The sequence below is a fragment of the Gambusia affinis genome, linkage group LG22 (genome assembly GCF_019740435.1).
Source record: "Gambusia affinis linkage group LG22, SWU_Gaff_1.0, whole genome shotgun sequence".
Classification (NCBI taxonomy): Eukaryota; Metazoa; Chordata; class Actinopteri; order Cyprinodontiformes; family Poeciliidae; genus Gambusia; species Gambusia affinis.
The window spans coordinates 1,176,735-1,196,969 of NC_057889.1; the positions used below are offsets into that span (position 1 = coordinate 1,176,735).

The window sequence follows — 20,235 nt, forward strand, 5'->3', positions numbered from 1 at the left end:
ATAACAACCAGTTCACTTTGTTTCAATTCCAAGGAGGATTCACTTTTCAAAGACTCTGACCAAGGACCACAAGAACTTCTGTTGCCAAGATCCAACTTCATCAACAGGTATGAGTTGAGCTGCACCCCAAAGTTTTATTTGATAGACAGATGACAGAGTAGGGAGGTTGTTAGGAAAGGGTTAAATTGATCTAAATTGTATTGATCTTATTTGAAAGGTGTAATCATCAATGAATTGATCTGCTTGTCATTTTCCCTGCTAAAGCTTGTTTACTAAATATAAATACTTTAACATTCTGATGAAGTTTCTGGACATTGAAATTAATTGAGTCATTTGAATCACAGTTCTTCTATTTATAGTAAAACCAGTAAAACATGATTCCAGTAATTTGGTGGCTTCAGACTTTCCTTTGGTGAGTGTAAATAATGACCCTGGGACTTAAATCTAAGTCACTAAATATTATCTAGTCGGTTCCAAGTGCACTTTATTTTAGAAAGGGGGCTACCGTTAACAGAAGTGTTTATTGAAGCTACTCAGCTGATTGTTTCTTAACTGAAAAGGGTCATAACTTCTGGATAGGAGGTAGTTAGAGCTAGACGAGTTCCTTTCACCACCGGTTTAAACAGATTATCTCTTATAGATCTTGTTCAGGGTAAGATCCAGGTCTTAGAGATTTTCCGGACCTGTTAGACAGAGAACTGGTCAGTAGTCAGCCTGAGGAGTTGTGAGGGCGAGGCTGGCTATTGCATAATAACAAACAAATGTAACGTTTTACTTCGACCTGTTTGTGTTTCCCTCCTTTCCTCAGATTAAAAACCAGATTATCTAACAATCTTCAGTTCCTGACATCAGCAGATTAACAAATAAATAATAAGTTTATCTTCAAATTTAAACTAATCCAATCATAACCAACACGATTCACACAGATGTGTTTAATTTAACAGAGTTACAGGATTCATTTGGCATGAAGTAACTGCAGCCTAAATGACTTTTACAGAGAGAGACGAGAAAAACAAAAAGTTTCTCTAAACGAAGGAGGAAAAGAGAGAAGAAGACGTTTATTAAGAAACACGAGGCAGCAGGTCAGACTGGGATCATCATCAGAAACTGAACCAAACTGACCAGGTGAGGAATCAATCAATCAATCAATCAATCAATCAATCAATCAATCAATCAATCAATCAATCAATCAATCAATCAATCAATCAATCAATCAATCAATCAATCAATCAATCAATCAATCAATCAATCAATCTATCTATCTATCTATCTATCTATACATTTATTTCTCATGTTATTCAGTTTTATTAATATTAAACTTAAATTCTTTCTTATTTTAAAAAACTTCCATTAATGTTTATGATAAACTTTTAACTGTAAGGAAAATAATTATTTTTTTGTTGGTAGAAACATTAATGACCTTTAACCTTTTTTACATTATTGATCTTTTCAAATTACATTTCAATTATTTTGCTTTTTATTTCTACTCATATTAATATAATTTATTATTATAGTAAGTTCACTGAATGGAGAACAAACATGTTTTAATTAAAACAGAAAATAATCTAAAATATCTAAAATATTTGTATTTTTTATTATTTTATTCTTAAGATACTAGAATTGATATTTTCTCTCTGACATCATTTAAATATTAATCAAATGTTCTGATCAGTTATTCAGGACTGGAGTCGATTTTAACAATAAATATTTTACTGTAAGTTAAATAAAAATAAAGTTTCTCTTCCTCTCCTCTAATTTTAATGTTGGATGTTTGATATAATCTGTTAATTTGATATAATCTGTTAATTTGATATAATCTGTTGTGTTTTCCAGCAGCTCTTCATCTTCATCATCACTTCCTCCCAGTCTGACCCAGTAGAACCAGTCTGAGCTGATCCACATCAAACCAGTTTGTGGAAACAGATTGTTGTGATTTCAGTCAGAGACCCAGAGGTCACAGCTTCCTCCATCCTGGAGGTCAAAGGTCAGAAGCTGAGCCAGAGGATCAGACTGTAAATATTTAATATTGATCAGATTTTATATCAAACTGCAGATCAATTTAATCTGATATCAGCTTCAGCAGGAGGTTGTTTTAATGTCTGAGTGTTTCTGTTTCTTTAAGAGAGAGAAGAAGAACAGAGAAGGTCGTCACCATGGCAACAAAAAGATCTCGAGATTCCTCACTTCCAAACATTAAGTATGAAGAATTATCTCTGGGTCTGCTGAACATTTACGGTCTGAGAAACAAAACTCATGAAGTTAAACACATTATTGCTCGTGATGAACTCCATGTTGTTGCTCTGTGTGAAACTAAACTGAACAGCAAAGTTAAAGAGAGCAAGATTCATATACCAGGATTCAGGATGTGGAGGAAAGACAGGAATGACAAGAGTAACAATACAGGAGGAGGAGTCGCTCTGTACATTCAGGATCATATTAAAACCAGATTAAGACCCGACCTGATGAATCCTGAAGTTGATGAGGAGAATCCTGAAGTTGATGAGGGTGATCCTGAAGCCAACAAGAAGAATCCCAAAGCTGAGATCATTTGGGTTGAGATGGAGCTTCGTAATAAACTGGTTTTACTGGGATGTTGTTACAGACCTACAAAAGACCCAAAAAAATATTCTGAACACATTAAGAAGACAATAACTCTGTTGTCAGAGAAAGATAAAGATAAAGACATTTTCCTGATGGGCGACTTTAACATTGACTGGTTGTCAAACTCTGAGAAGAAAGAAGCTGAGGATTTTATATCTAGTAAGTATTGGACTCAGATCGTTAAAGTTCCTACCAGGTTGACTCTGGATACAGCAACATGCATTGATCACATTTATACTAATGTAAAAGGAAGGGATTCTTTAAAACCAGAATCCATTCCTACAGGCTGCAGTGACCATAACCTCATTACAGTAAAGGCAATAAAAAAGATTCCTCAGAGTAAAGTAAACTTTAGAAAAAAACTGTTTGATAAAGAGAAATTTCAGACAGATATGAAAGGTGTTAAGTGGAATGAGGTCTGTAAACTGACTACTGATAAGAAATCTTTACAGGAAGCTTTGAACAAGTTTATTAATAGTTTTCTCCAAGTAGCAGATAAACATGCCCCATTAAAGAGCCAAAATATTTATTCTTTACTGAAGTTGAATGAGACGTTGGAAAAGTTAGTATCTGACAGAGATACATTAAAATATAAAATGATAAAAAACATCTATCCCTCTATAAAGGAAAAAAAGAAACTTCAGGAAAAGATCGATAATTACGTCGAAGGAAAACCTGAGAATCAACCAGGAGGTGAAAATGATGCTACAGAGTCAAAAGGAACTGTCCATTTTCATCTCCCTGAGATTGAAGCAAATCCACAAGAACCTACAGATTCAGCTTCTGGAGGTGGACAGAGGAATAGAAGGAAAAGTGGGACATCAGTACGAACTAGACTTGAAGACATAAGGAAATGTTTGGAGTATGTCTGTGATCATGTGGTTATGTTCATAGATGAAACTGAGGCTGAATTGATAAAACTTTCAGTTGAATTCATCGATGATCCGATCCGTAAGATCCTGGATGGATACAAAACGAATGGAGAGTTTCCTTGTGAGCTTAAAAAAATCAAATCATTCCCATTTTCAATAGACAACTATATTGATTACAGACAGAGCAGTAGTGCTGAGGACAGATTACACATCATATTAGGTTACATATTTGATGTCATTCTTTATGAGCAGTTATTTAATGAGAATGAAAAGAAATCTAAACCAACATTTCAAGAAAATCTGAAGCAACTAAAAACTGATCTGGTTAAAACAAACAGAGTGGTTGAAGCTGTGCTCCTGGATTTCACTTCTTCCTTTGACAAAATCAGTCATGATCTGCTGATTACCAAACTGAATGAATCTAATCTCTCAGAATCAGATCTTAAACTGATAAAAAGTTTTCTTTCCATCCATAAACGTTCCTCTGGTTTGCCTGGAGGAAGCTGCCTCACTCAGCTCGTCCACATCATCATTATTAATGATCTAAAGGAAACCTTAACTACAAAACATAAAGGACTATCTGCTGTTATCTGTAACAGTTACATAATGATCTATGGAAATAAGTCAGAGTTAAAGGAAAAAAAGAAGACTGTGAGAACATGGGCTGACAAGATCAACATTTCATTTAAAGATAAACAAAAAAAATTCGAACCCTCTGATCTGTCAGCCATGTTTAAGATCCTTGAGTCCATGATTCGTTGCCATGGAAACAAATCAAACTGGATCAGAGCTCCTGGGAACATAGTGAAGCAAAATGGTGACTGGGAATACGACAATGTCTCAAAGGAACTAGAGCTACACTTTGGTAAAGAATATATAGTTAAGCCTGAAATCGTATAAAATACAGCGCAGGAATCCCAAACACAAAATAAGAAACGTCCTGCAAGCTCTGCTGGTGACGCCGACGACTCTGGAGGTTCAATGAGGAGAGAAATATGAAAAGGATTTAAATTCTGGAGGTTTTATCAATACAGGCAACTATAAAAACATGAAGGTGATCAAAGTTCAGATGAAAAATACTAAGAGAAGCTAAAGTCAAATGAATCTACAGCTCCAGATAAAACTCCCAGAAATATTTAAAAATTCAAACAGGATTTTTTTTCCTGCTGACAGAGAAACTGAATCACAAACAAATCAAATGACAGAAAAAACTAAACTTTGTATGATTTATTGTTTGCTTCTTATTTTAAAGATTCCTCTTATTTTTGTCTTTCTTTTATTTAGCACAAAGATTAGAAAACATTTTTATGAGGAAGAAACACTGTTGTTTTATAAATCACAAATATTAATGAATATCAATGAAAATGTGAGTAAAATATTGTTAAATCTCTGATTTTATTATATTTACAGCAGATATAAGTTCATGTTTCTGAATGAACTGATTCTATATAAAATGTATTTTTTATTATTATGAATCTATAATCATGTGTAAAAGAAATTATTATGCTTCATAATCTCAGTTTATCTTTTGTTTTACATTTTAAATCAATTTATATAATGACATATTTTTCTTTATGTTTTTGTTTATTCTATATTTTATTACAATATTAATTATCTTTTGATGAGTTCAACATGAATTTTTCTGTTTTTCTTTGTAAAACTTTGTTGTGTTCATGAAGTTCTGATCTCCACCACCAGGTGTCACTGTGGGACACAGAATGAACGTTCAGCTGAGAAGCTCAATAAAAGGTTAAAGGTCACTCTGATTCTGCCTGGTTTTTCTGCCTTTTAACTCCACAGAGTCCTGCTCTGATTGGCTGATTGTTGACCTGCTGAATCCGACTGAACCGGATCAGAACCGGATCAGAACCGGATCAGAACCGGATCAGAACCGGATCAGAACCGGATCAGAACCGAATCAGAACCTGGTCATGATTTTACAAAAAACTGAATTAATCTACATGATTATTAAACAGAATGAATGTTGATTAAAGTTACATTTCCAGCAGCAGAGCAGCCCACACCAACACTCAGTTTGACACAGTTCCAGACTTTGACTAGGCCAGTGGAAAACTTATGAACTTTGCAACACAAATTTCTGCCCGTAAATCAGATGCAGTTCAGGGGAAACAGGAAGAAACGTGAGTTCAGTCATCGAGTCTCAGATACATTCAGTTGTTCAGAGTTTAGTTTTCATTTCTTCCAATTCATTTTCAAACAGAAAAGTAGCAGCAAACAATTTGTTCTTGGTTATTTTTACATGTTCTCTGTCCTACTGATTGCTTGTTTTCTTGTTTTTGAACATCTGTTTGAAATGAATAAATCAAATTAATTTGATAACATTGTGGTGATTGAACGTCACATCCTTCCTGAAATAGAGAAAAACTCAGAAACGGAGCAAATCCATCAAACCAACAGCAGAACTACAGATGTAGAATCTGTCTCTGAATGTTTTCAGGTTCAGCAGAAATAAAACCAGATGAACAGATGAATCATCACTCAACTGATGCCTGATGAGCTGAACAACATCAAAACTTTCCCATTTTCAGGAAGCCAACAGAACGGAGCTGATAATGTCCACGTCATGTTAGGCTTCATCTATCACATCATTATTTCACTGCGGATCACAAACTTCTATCAATAAGATGATTCTTTAGTAACTTCTGAAGATTCCAGCTGTTCCAGCTGTTTCACACTCATGATGTGTTCACTGACAAACCGAGAGCTTCTGCTCTCATGTTCAGTTTTCTCTTATTAAAGGTTTTCTGTTTCGTAGCACAAAGTTTCATGCGGTTTGCCTGCAGGATTCTTCTCATTCAGTTCTCTTCATCTTTCTCTTTTTAAATGAGATAAAACAACCTTCAGCTGCTTTGTCTGAAAATACTTTAATGATTTATGATGAAGGATCAGAAACTGATTTAGATCCCTGATAGAAAAGGCTGAAAAGATTTAAATGGTTTAAATTAAACAAAATTAACTATAACTAAGTACAGCACAGCTGAAAATCTGAAAATGTAATTAATATCTTTGGTTATTAAAAATGTATAAGAATGTTGAAGATATTGTTTGATTTATCACCTTTGTGTTTGTTTATGTATTGTTTTAAATCAAACTGATGCTGGATGAACTGGTCACCATAAAAAACTGAAAAATGTTTTTTCTATGTTTATATTGTATTAAATCTTTCACAATGATCAGTGGTGAAATCTTCTTTACCAGAAACAACAGATGAAATGAACTGATGAGAAAAAATGATTGAATGATTGTAGATCTGATCATTAATTCTCACATTTATAAAATAAACATGTTCATCAGAATCAACTGTTTACAATATTAGTGATCGAGACAAAACTTCATTCTAGAATAATTTAGTATTTTATTGCTTCTGGTTCTTGCTAACAATCAACACAGAGAACCAAGAGGACGGAGACAAATATGGAAATAATTCAAAATTCATTCAAATCTCAAACAAATTGATCAGCAGCTGAAGAGAAGCTGCTTTGTTTCAAAAAACAGGAAGTTTTGCTGAATAGAAACCAGATTTACATGGTGCTGAAGTTTCCGCTGCTCCAGGGCGCCCCCTGCTGGTGAAGAGTGAAATAAATCAGATTCTGAACTGAAACTGAATAAAAAGAAGAAAAACTCTGGAAGGATTTTAGTTTTTGCAGAATTTCTTCTTTCTGTGCTTTTTACCAAGCAGATATACTAGCAGTACAATATTTATCATTATCATTATGAAATGTAACAGGAATATTTTTTTCATTTAGTATCAGATTCACAACAAGAAAATGTTCCTGTTGCTGTGATAAAAGTTAATATTAATGTTTCTGCTGAATTCATCTTTTCTTTCTGCTCCTTTTTAAAAACAAACCAGAAAATCTGAGTTTAAAAATGAGACACAAAGAGTCAAAGACAGAAATCAACCTGCAGCTCATGATGAACTTCATCAGATCATTTCCAATGTCTGGAAGTTTTTAAAATTAGGACCGCGGTGTCTGTCCCAGAGGGACCTGGAGCTCCCCCTGGTGGCCACTTTGCGCCACTACAGGATGAAGTGTGAGATTCAAAAGTTGTGAGTTTGGACTAGGCTGCACAGTGGTGCAGTGGGTAGAGCTGCTGCCTTGCAGCAAGAAGGTCCTGGGTTCGATTCCCGGCCCGGGGTCTTTCTGCATGGAGTTTGCATGTTCTCCCTGTGCATGGTGGGTTCTCTCTGGGTTCTCCGGCTTCCTCCCACAGTCCAAAAACATGACTGTCAGGTTAACTGGTCTCTCTAAATTCTCCCTAGGTGTGTGTGTGTGAATGGTTGTGTGTCTCTGTGTGTCTCTGTGTTGCCCTGTGACAGACTGGTGACCTGTCCAGGGTGACCCCGTGACCCCGTGACCCCGCCTCTCACCTGGAACGTAGCTGGAGAGGAACCAGCAACCTCCTGACCCCATTAGGGATGAAGGGTGAACAGAAAACGGATGGATGGATGGATGGACAAATACAAACACACACAAACATTTCAGTATTTTCTTAATTATTTAAATTTATTTTTACTAATTTTTGGACTCAGTTTAATAATATTTCTTACATTTTTAATGTATTTTTGCCAATTCACTTACTTGTCTTGTTTGCCAAGTAAAAAATAAAATAAAACAAAATAAAATAAAATAAAACAAAATATGTAGGAATTTGTGTGACAGAGCTGGAATTTGATTCTGATTTTGATCTATGTATTAAAAACATTTAAAACTATATTTTTAACTCTTGTTAATCAGCAGGACGGCTTCAGTCATCATGTAAACTTTAAACATTTTATCTGAATTTTAAAGTTCTGATATTCCATTAAATATTGAATAAATAAAGTTTAACTCCAGATGTAATGAGGATCAGTTTAGTCCAACCAGTAACGTCCAAAGTATTTATTTTCATTCTGATTCTTTCAGTGGATCTTCCTGTTCGGTTCATGTTCAGGTTTCTCTGTGTGACGGTTCATATTTTCTTCTTTTTATGCGTCACCACTTTGGGTTTCTGTTCTGCTGTCTTTGTTCAGCTCACAGTGACTCAGCCTCACACCCGGCTGCAGAATGCCGTCCGTCTTCGTTCCTGTCGAGTTTCTGTCCCTCCGACCTGCTGCTGCCTCCGTCTGAACTCACAAACTGTTTATCCTGCTTCAGTCACTGACAGGAAGAGGATCTCAGTCTGGACGGGAATTTAACCAGGAAACCTGTTGCTCTTAAATCTGTTTCTGTCTGTGGAGCAGCAGGTGTGTCTCACCTGAGTGATGCTGCTGATAATCAGCAGGTGAGACCTGCTTTTATGAGCAGCAGGAATCCAACCGAGCAACAACCTGCCAAACTTCCTGCTCTCTCAACATTCCTGCCCGGGTTTCGCTGCGGCCTTTAAATCTTTTTTTTGTGTTTAAAGACGGAGACGAGATCGACCTGATCTCCGCTGGGCCCTGCAGGACCCAAACAGACTCCTGAGGTGGAGATGAAACTTATCAGTGGACGTCAAGAAATCAATCAGAAAGTTTAAATCACGCCTGATAAACTAATGGCGGCTCTGTTTTTCAGAATAAAAGCCCAATCTAAGCTTTTCTCCATATTTACCACGGAGCTGCTGTTAGCATCTTTGAGCTAAAGGAAATATTTTAGTTAAAATCCTCTTTTAAATAAACTGTTTAAGGCTCAAAGTGTCGCCTGCAGCAGCTGAGACATTTATGAATAAATAATAATATCATCAGCATAATGTCAAACTTTATCTGAAGTATAAATTTAACTTTATTGAGACAGTTTGTGTAAAATAAAGTTCATTTTGACTCGTTTGCTGACCTGATTAAATCCCAGGTCAGATTTTAGGATCATTTTGAAAACAGTTTCAGTCAAAATAATCAAATTAAACTCCAGTAGTTAAAATCCAACCTGATGTGACTCAACAACCAAAAAGAAACTAATATTTAGAGTTAAATGAATAAAGGAACAGAAAGTTTCCCAATCTGCTTTTTACCAAAACAAATCAGTTAATGACATTTAAGATTAGAATATTAATATTAAACCATTAAAAACAGTTTTTAAATACAGGAACAATGAAAGTCACTTTAAACCTGGTTAAACGTTAATATTTAATATTTAATATTTAATATTTAATATTTAATATTTAATATTTAATATTTAATATTTAATATTTAATATCAGCCTCAGCTGAACACGTTAACTGAGTAAATTATAATTTATAATTATGTCAGAGCAGGAAGATGCATCTGTTCTCTTTATATCTGCATAATTAATGTTTTTATTTATAAGGCTAAAAATAAAAACCATCCTGAAACTTGACCTTTAACCTGCGTCCATCAGAAATATTAAACAAACAGGTCAAAGGTCAGTTTTCATCTCCCTGCAGTCAGCCTGACATTTTATTCTTTTATTAGTTTTTATATTTTCTGCATTTATTTTGTTATTTTTTTAATTCACTGGTTGGAGAACAACTGAATATTTTTTGTACATTTTATTAAAAAAATGTTTTCAGAAAATGAACAAGTTGAAATGTTTCATTTTGATGTTAGAATTAAATAGAAATCTGATTGAAATATATTTTCCTTGTTGGAATAATAAAGCAGAAAATAAAATAAAATATTTTCTCAGTGAGACTGAAGAGTTGTTGATCAAATTTATCAAACTAAAGTTCAAGAAACAAACAAACCACAGAATCAACCGTTTAATTATTTACTGAATAAAAATAAAACCCAAACTGAAAAACTAAATAAAAGCCCCAGATAAATTTCTAAAGAGTTTAAAGGATAATTTTGGGTTTTATTGGCATTAAATTTTAATTCAGTTTAATGAAAAACTGCTTTTGTTCCTGAACAAACTGACGACGTTTCTCTTCATGTTGTAGGAAAACAAACATTAAAGTTTGATTTTTATCATCTAGTTGGACCCTAACTGGTTACCATAGTTACATAACATAGTTTAGTTACCCAGAACCATAACCCGCTTCCTGATTAAACTAATAAATCTGATTTTAATCTTTGGTTTTACTAGAAACTCCAAACATTTCAACCTGAAACTGAAGTCTGATATTTTGTACACTGTAAAAAGTAATAAGTTCACTTTACTTAAAAAAAGCTAGGAAACCGATTGCCTCAAAATCTTCAAGTAAAGTAGCTAATTCATTTTAAGGTGTTATTGCTAAAAATAACTATGTTTAGACCACTCAGATAAAGGCAGTAAACTTGAGTGCCGTTAACTCAAAATCATTAGTAAAGTTGACTTTAAAATGTAAATTATGACTACTTCAAATTGTGAGTTATGTCAATTAAGCAGTACTCATAAAAATAAGTTATACTTACACGTTTAAGAGTTCACATTACTTGCAAAATATCAGGAAACCGATTGCCTTGATATGTTCAAGTAAGATGAACCAAAAGTGTTAAGTTATTGGAACGAAGAGCCAACAGACAACAGTTTGAATGGAAAAAAATGTTTAATAATTAAACAAGTTTACCTTAAATACAAGGTTCTCAAGTGTGGTTACATACACACTAATCTGGAAACAAAGTTTTCCATAGACTTTTTTAGGGAAAAAAAATGACACGACTTTTTTTCTAGGGTAGCCTTCAATCTAATATTGAATCCTTCAAATGGCCCTCAGTCTTTAAAACTTTGAGAATCCCTGCTTAAATGTCTTTGTTGACTGGTGTGAAACAAAAACTCAATTTTCAATACTAGAGCCCAACATTTATCATAACATTGATAAAGTAAATAGTGAAGTAGTGAAGTGAAGTGATGTTTCTCCTCATTAACATAAAACCATTTAGCAGTCTGCAAATGCAATGATGCTCTCTCCAACAAAAAAAGAATCAAACAAGAAATAAAAATCACTTTTCCAATAAGGGTAAAGGTATCAACGTTGATCCATAATGTCACATCACATTCACTCATTGCATCAGAAGATTTTTGAGTGATTGTATTTTTGGTTTTAGGGATTTATATCCAAGTGACAGAAGCACCCTTTGGATGAAGTCAAAGGTGAACTTCAGTTGTTGAGGGTACTCCAAATTCAGAGTATAAATAAGTCCAAAGAGCAAACACATGGCATGTGGAAGATTCCCAAGATCATTCATGACAAGACTTCCTTCCAAAATGATGGCAGTACTTGAAGACTGGAGGTGCAGTGAGTCAGTGGAGGCCTGCCTGTCCTCAGGAATGATGGTCAGGATCCCAATGGGGGTGTGAGACACGTCTGGGTCTTCGCAGTCCTAACAACAATAGAAGCAACACCACAATTACATATCAACATAACACTTCTTTAGGGTGACCAGACGTCCTGTTTTTCCCGGACATGTCCTACTTTTCAGACCTAAAAAATGTCCGGGGGGAATTTAAAAATCGTTAGGGATTTTGGTCAACTGCCTCAAAACACATTACATAGCTTACAGTGCATTGTGATTACATTGCCACTCCGTTCCACTACTCCATTCCAGGTTTCTTTGTATGGCAAAGAAATCGGTAGCACATGTACACACATGTGCTACCGATTTCTTAATGCTACCATGAGTTCTACCCCCAGCCCCCGTCTCCCCCATCTCCACCCCCCGTTGGCGCATGTGTGTCCGCCGATTCTAACCCCCGCCAACAAAAAAAGAAGTGTCCTCCTTTTCAGAAACCCAAATCTGGTGACCCTACACTTCTTCATCATGGCTGCTTCTCCTACAGTTTACAGCTGCCCTACCTATGGCAGTCTACTCATCATAAGCCTTCTATAACAGTACAGCGGCTTTTTTAACCCGCCAACATCTTTATCTTATCCCTTTTCCTTTTTTTGTTTTGCGTCCCGGACAGCTTTTTTGCTCTGCCGCTCCATCTTGTTGCCACTAAATAAACATAATATTTTCGACTAACGTTAGTCCCAGGCATCGCTAAATCATTACACATAAAGTTAACCTCAAAACCTGGACTTACGGATGAATTATACGGCCGAGATAACGAATATAAGTTTGCTAAAAAACAGTGGGATTACCGTGACAAAACTTAGCTGCAGCAACCGCCGTATTGTTGACAGTTTGGAGCTTCTTTCAAACACGTCGTCACTCGTCAGTGTCCAATGCGCATGTGCGTTCAACGAGAGCTGCCGAATGATGCCGAGTTTTTTGCTGGTTATGCAGATGCGTTTTGCTCACTCATAACTCCAAGTTCGGGTTACTTGCTGCTGATGAGTTTGATTACTTGCCTCAGTAGAAAGTTGTCTTTGCTAAGTTTAAGTTAGTATAGTCAACAGAGTAAGCTGGAATGAGTTCAGGTGACTTTTCTTTTTGAGTACACTTTACTTTTACATTTTACAGTGTACTGAATGAAAGTCAGACAGTAAAGCTGGAGTCCAGAGGTGGAGCAGCAGGTGGAGCAGGAGGAGCAGGTGAGGGAGCCGACAGGTAACCCGGCCGACAGGTAACCCCTCCCTGCTTCAGGCCCGACCGGTCCGGACCTCATTCCTGGCTCTGTGGGGAGCTTCAGTATAAAGAGAGGAGACCAGGAGCAGAACGCCACAGAGGAGAACGACCGAACCGAACCGGACCGGACTGAACCGAACCGAACCGAACCGAACCGAACCGAACCGATCCAACCGGACCTGATCCAACTGGAGCCGCGCTGCCCATCCTCTCTGGTCCAGTGGTTCTAGATAGTTCAACATCAGTCAGCTCACTTGTGAAATGTTTAGGACCACTTGATCCGGGTCAAGGAGAAAACGTCTGCAGAACTTCTGGAGAATCCGGTGGATTCAGGTTCTGGAGAATCCGGTGGATTCAGGTTCTGTGAGATTTATTTAGATTCTTAAAAAGCTGAAAACTACTGAAGGAAGTTTAAGGAAATTGTGTTTTTTCTCTTTGATCTTAACTGAATGTTTGAGTTTCTTCTCGTCATTTATTGGTTCTGAAAGGCTTCAGTTCAGAAATGATCCTAAAGTTGAATTAATGCTTTGTCATGATTGAATAATTAATGTTTTTATTATTATTATTATCACAGGAAATGTAATCCATGTTGAGATTTTGAGGAACGATCTGATCCTGAAAACCTGAAGAAAACTTGATTAATTTCTGTTCATGTTGAACTTTTTTATTTCTCCGATTTGATTTCCAGTTTTAGACTCTCGTTGTTCTGATTTCCTGTTTTGTTGTCAAACATCTTTAAGTTTTTAGTTTTTACAGTTTGTTTAATTTGACACTAAAATGTTCTTTAATGTTTGGAACAATAAATCTTCACCCTCATTTCTGCAGGTTTTGTGTTTTTGCTGTTAAAAATATTTCAGTTTTAACTTTTAAAGCCTCAAGTTGAAACTGAAGGGATTTAAGGAAACGGAACCGAACCGAACCGAACCGAACCAGAACCGATCTGCAATCTTTAGTCCTGGAGTTTTTTAAGTTGAATCACTGATGTCTCTCTATCACCACGGTAACACAGTAACCACGGTAACCATGGTAACCAGTGTAAAACCAGCTCCTCCAGTCTGGTCAGGGTTAGGGTTAGTTTAAGTTCGTTTCTTTCACCTTCCAGTTTAATTAGGAACTAAAATGTCTTTCAGCTCCTGAATGAACCTGAGATCCAACAGAAACTGAAAACAAACCACAGAAAACCTGCAGCTTTATGTGATTTTACTAAAATGAAAGGTTTTCTTTATTTATCTTTCTATTATTTATTTTTACATGTTTGGCCTTTTGTATCAGATTGTAAATTTAAATTTCTATTTCGACCAAAAACAAGATGCAGAACTGAATGAATCTCTTAACTTAAATAACTTCTATGAATCATTTAAACTTTTCTAAGTAGTCTAAATAGTCTAATATTATAGTATTTAGTTGTTAGCTTCATGACGTCACTTCCGGTTCATTTTCCTCCTCAGTTCCTCTGTAAATCTCTTCAGTTGGTTCTGATTTTATAAACCGGGTCTGGATGTTGGACCCTGCAGTCCAGGCGGCTCCGCTTCATTTTACTTTAAATAAAGTGGAATAAAAATAAGTAAAATAAAATTGTTTGCGTCAGTTTAAAACTGCAAACAGGAGAAAAAGCTGCTTATGTTCATCATCAGTCAGTGACGTTTCATCTCCATATTTTTATGAGATTTTTGGGTTTGGAGACAGAAACGTTTTGAGCGGGAGGGAGATGCAGTTCTAACACCTGTCCACTAGATGGAGCTCATTCCTAACTATGCATTGATATGAAAACCTTTACAGGAACCAGTTCAAATAAAAAAGATCTGGTCTTTCTGCTTTAAACACATCGGAAAATAATCTCAGTTTCCAGCTGGAGAAAGAATTAAACCAAAGTGGAACAGAAATATCTGCTTCCTTTCCAGGATGAAGGATGTCAGTAAACAAGTGAAATATTTTAAGCATTAAATGTTCACAGTCTAACTTGTCCAGCAGGTTTTACCGACGCATTAAATCCTGACCAGGAAACAAACAAATAAATCTGGTTTAAATGGAAACCAGTTGACAGACCCAGTCAATCATCCCAGTGGGAACCAACCAATCAGCGGTCCAGTTTGGTTCCGAAGTACAAACTGGACCGCTGTGTTCATCACCCTGAGAGAGGTTGAGAGGAAAACCTGGTCCTACGTCATCAGAGCGGGACGAAAACAAATTATTCCATTTCTAAAACCCAGCGGAGTCTGGAATCATGCAGGAAGGTATCTGTGTAAAGTATCTGTGTAAATTAAACGGTGTCGCTATGGCAACATGAAAACTTGCTGTAGTGACTGCTGTATTTACAAAAAACATTTTTAAACTACTGTTTAATTTTAAGCATTTTGCTGAGGGTAGATTTTAACAACCTCGTATTATTTAAATCATTATTCAGCCGTTTTGTACAGAATGCTGGTCATCTTTGTCTCAGTGTTGGATAAGACAAAAATAAAAAATAAAAAAAACTCCAGAAATGTCTGTTGACGCATCGAGTTTCACTATTTCTGCCATTTTAACGCTGTTTGAAAGTTTGCGCTACTTCCGCATGGGGGCGGGGCCTGGCTGCGTCACGTCAGTCATTTTACATGCAAAACAAAAAACAAACTATTTATCACAAAGAAATCTGTAGTATGGAATATTGATTATCTTTGATTGAAGGCCATCGCAGCTTATTGAAGCTAATTGAAGTTAAATCAAGTTTAAGCTTCAGATTTACGTCTATATAATATAATATAAAGGATGATCAATTATAAAACTTTATTATGTGATTTTATCCCATCATGATTGAAATTAAATCAACAGGAAGTTCAGCAACAGATACAGAATAAAATAGATTCTGCTCTCATTAGTAACTGAATATTTTTATGTTTAATTTTTCAGCTAAAGGTTTTATCATCATTCATGTCACTAATGACAGTAGAACAGCTGATCAGGGGTTAAGAATATTAAAATAGAATAAATCTATAGATGTTATTATAGTAACATCAATAGAATAGATGTTTTCTTTATTTTTGTAACCATAGAAACATTCAGATAAAGTTTAGTTTTCCTGGTGTTGGTCAGGACTCTGGCAGCAGCATTTAGAATGAGCTGATAGTACCGATAGTAAAGATGTTGTTGCAAACATAAAGGAAAATTTAACAAGTTAAATCTAGATGCTATGATCCAGTTAGCCTCCCTAATGCTAACCGGTTAGCTGTGTTGGGTTCTGTGAAGCAGCAGAGTTTCTGCTCAGTCGTTGTGTAACTCTGTGGGTCTGGAGCTTCACGCCTCAGTGGCGCCGTTTCCTCCCGTCAGAACCTCTCCTCCTTCATCCTGCTGAGTTTAAAGATTTGATCGGAGGCTGGAGCCGCATCCCGTCTGATGCAGTAAGAAGACCAAGAGTTCAGGTCCGACTGGAGGATTTTAAACTGAAATGTGTTCCCAGTTCTGGACCGGAGCGCCGGGTCGCGGGCCGAACCACAGGAGGTACACGGTGAGTATTTAACTCTTTATTACCATCAAATAAAACCTTCAGGAGGTTTAAACAGAACAATCAGTCAAAATCATTAAAGTTCATCTTTATGTGATTCATTTGGTGAGATTTTTAAATTTCTCTACTGATGTTGATATGAAACCAATTAATATTAATTAATATCAACATAAACTAATCATGACATTAAATGATCCAAATGTCTTTCAGATACAGGAATTTCTGCAGAACTAAATCAAAAGCTGGTTATAATTTTAGTAATTTTGTGAAATTTACCAATCAGAGATTCTTTCTATCAGTCAGTGGGACCGACCCAGACGGCCCGCAGAACCATGAAGTTAAAGTCAGGAGTTTCTCTGCAGCCCAAACATTTCTGCTACTGTATATATCCATCCATCCATCCATCCATCCATCCATCCATCCATCCATCCATCCATCCATCCATCCATCCATCCGTCCATCCGTCCATCCAACCATCCATCCATCCATCCATCCATCCATCCATCCATCCATCCGTCCATCCGTCCATCCAACCATCCATCCATCCATCCATCCATCCATCCATCCATCCATCCATTTTCTGAACACCCTTCTTCCCTAATGGGGTTGGGAGGGTTGCTGGTTCCTCTCCAGTTAACGTTCCGGGCGAGAGGCGGGTTCACCCTGGATGTTGCAGTGTATATATAAATATATATAAATATATATATATATATATATATATATATATATATATATATATATATATATATATATATATATATATATATATATATATATATATATATATATATATATATATATATAATTTTATCTGGAATGTTGTGTTTTTTGGGGCGTCTCAAGTATTTTCTAGGTGACTGTGGTCCACTAATTCCTGGTTGTCCACTAAAATAAAATCCTCTTGTCTGAAAACTGTCCTCGTCTCTCTGACAACAGGTGGGGGAGGGGCAGACTCCTCTGCCTCTGGGCTCCGCATGTGGCAGGAAACGCCTGCGTTCGTCAGGCGGCGGGGAGGACGAGGCCCGGAGGAGCTGCGCCCGGCGGCCCAACCCCGAGGGTTCGCTGTCAGCCGGCGAGTTGAGCAGCTACGGCAAGCCGGAGGAGGAGAAGCAGCAGCGGCTGTGTCGGCGCTGCCACATCATGGCGTCGCAGCTGAACAGGCAGGCTGCCGCTCTGACTGACGCCGCATCAATGAAGGTCAGAGAAACAACATGAAGTTTTTAACTTTACAGACTTTAAACTCAGACCTGGTTGCACCTTTCCACCTTCAGAACCATGGCTGCTCAGCCTCAGAACCGGTTCTGTCCAGACCGCCCTGTCTGGGTCGGCATGAGGGGAACTGGTTGGTCTCAGAGTTCAGTTGGTTTGACATCGCAGTGTGAAAGTGAACCGCAGCAGCTGAAAATAAAACAAATGTTGTAACTTTGTTCCCAGTAGAACCGAGTCTACCGGACCATCAGCTGGGAAATAAAGTTCTCTGGGTTTTGTTCCTGTATGAAGGATCATAGAATGATAGAATGAAAGAACAATAGAATGAAAGAACGATAGAACGATAGAATGATAAGCTCGGTCATCCAGGAGGGACTCACATTAGAGCTGCTGCTCTTTCACATGGATCCAGTTGGATCCAGTTGGATCCAGTTGGATCCAGTTGGATCCAGTTGGATCCAGTTGGATCCAGTTGGATCCAGTTGGATCGTCTGGTTCTGATTGCTGGTCCAGATGGACGGCTCTCTGAGATAGACCGGCCAGGTCGCAGTGGGAGGAGACCCAGAGGGAGACCCGGGACCCCCTGGAGGGACGGTGCTGCTCTGCCAGCCTTCCTGTAACAGAAAACATTTGGACAGACATCAGAACAGCTGGCAGCTGTTAGCATGACGAAGAACATAAAGAAAAGAACGACTGTAGATTTATCTCTGGTTTGACGTCAATCATGACTGAACACCGACTCCTGGTCTTTATCTCTTCTTTATGAGCTAAAATATCTGACAGCCGGATCAACGTGTCCATAAAACATCAACTAATAAGGAACTAACATACAGAACACACATTTAATGAAGTTTAACTGTTTCTTCTGGTTTTTAGGCCAAATGTTGCTACGTCTGGTTGAAATGTACGACCTCTGCCCTGGTAGTTGTTCTGTAGATGCTGCTCTGGTTCAGAGTTTCTGCGGTGATTCTGTGGTATCGGCTGGGTTTGGTTCTGTGGTATCGGCTGGGTTTGGTTCTGTGTTTGACGCTGAGACGCTCTGTCAGGTCGCTGAGGGGAAGCGAGAACATCGGAGCCGCTCACGTCGATCGAGGCTTCGCTCCGATCTCTCGCTCTGATGGAGCCGACCTCGCTCTCTCTCTCTCGCTCTCTCTCTCTCTCTGCTTCATCTCCTGCTCTCTCGCCCTCTGAGCTGCACACACTCCAGTGGGCTGCAGAGATAACATTTAACTTCATTTACTGGATTCTTTCAAGCTATTCCATCATCCTGGTTTGGATTCAGCTTAAAGTGGGAGAAGAAACAGTTTAAATGTCAACTGACTCGTTAAAACCAGAATCCTGACTGTAAATATCATCCAGTCTCACTGCAGAACTTTCTGTCCAAACACTGGAAGGTCAAGCTGCCATTTTATAAAGATTTTCAGGAGGAGAAACAGTTTTAACTAATGTTTCTTCAACTAGTTACTGTCTGCAAAGCCAGCCTGCATCTGAACGCAGCTCAGCATGTAGTTCCTCTCTGCTCCACTAGATGGAGCTTTAACTAAAATAAACTAAACGTCGAGGTTTTAACCTTTAATCTATGATGATAAGGATGATTTGATTGGTGGATTTCCTTCACTCCTTGGCCTTCCTACTGAAGATACAGCTGATTATTGATCTGCTCCATTAATCCATCATCAAACCTCCTTTACAGAACCAAACTGGATCCTGTTTCTGTTCTTGCTCTCCAGTCCAGATTAACCCTGCTGATATTTATGACCCTTATCAGTAGAAGAAGAGTCCGTGGCGGTGAGGATGTCAGCAGTTTGAGGGACGAGAGATTCAGGAACTCCAACTGAACATGTCAGAACCTCAACAGGACTACAGATCAGATCTATTTCTTCATGATCGTCATGAAAATCCTCCTCAAAGTTTATTCAGTCTCCAGAAATGAGACCATTTTTTAAAACGCTGTTGTAGTTGAAACATTTTTTTTTAATAATTATATTTATTGGTTTTTAACGTTTTGACAAACAAACAAATACAAGACAAGAACAAGAGAACAATCCAGCTCTTAAAGTTACATACCTTTATACGAGCATACACATATATACATACCTACCAAAGAGAAAAGAAGAAGGAAAAAAAAGAGAGAAAGAGAAAAAAAAGACAGCAGTGGAAGACAAATGGTCTATACCAAAACAATTCAGATGTTTACAATTGAAACGTTTTGATCCAGAACATTTAAAACGTCTCAGACAGACAGACAGACGGACGGACTGTCCTCTCTGCTCCCCTCCTTCCTGCTGTCAGTCTTCATCTCTCTACTGATGATGATGATGATGATGATGAATCCACTGGTGTGTGGCGGCCTAATTAAAGTAAAAACTGTAATTAGCTGCAGCTGAAGGTCACTCTCCCTGTTTCTGCTGACTCTGACTTTATTTCCTCACTCTGCAGCGTCTGTTTCTTTTTTTATAGACAAATATTAAATACAAAATATTTTTCTGTTTTATTTGAGCCCAAAAATAATAAAAAATAAGAAACACTTTTTAAAAACCTTTTGAAGTTTTGGATCTATGATCCCATCCCTTCTAAAGATCTGATTATGTAATTAAATAATTTCATGTTTGCTGTTGAGTGGTTGATGAAAAGCCCCGCCC

At 37.3% G+C, this 20,235-nt stretch overlaps 2 protein-coding genes across 2 annotated transcripts in view; both read left to right on the plus strand.

Annotated features, from left to right (window-relative positions):
• Positions 1–867: 867 nt before the first annotated feature.
• On the plus strand, positions 868–4,713 carry LOC122825628. Its single transcript, XM_044107105.1, has 3 exons — positions 868–1,125; positions 1,834–2,012; positions 2,123–4,713. Exon 3 carries the CDS (start codon positions 2,154–2,156, stop codon positions 4,371–4,373), a length of 2,220 nt encoding a protein of 739 aa, XP_043963040.1. The 5' UTR covers positions 868–1,125; positions 1,834–2,012; positions 2,123–2,153; the 3' UTR covers positions 4,374–4,713.
• Positions 4,714–16,182: 11,469 nt separating this feature from the next.
• Positions 16,183–20,235, plus strand: part of kif26aa (kinesin family member 26Aa) — a 34,283-nt gene continuing 30,230 nt past the window's right edge. Inside the window, exons 1-2 of the mRNA XM_044107106.1 lie at positions 16,183–16,387; positions 17,321–17,581. Coding sequence (XP_043963041.1) covers positions 16,328–16,387; positions 17,321–17,581 — 321 coding nt within the window. The 5' untranslated portion in view covers positions 16,183–16,327. The remainder of the gene's footprint in view (positions 16,388–17,320; positions 17,582–20,235) is intronic.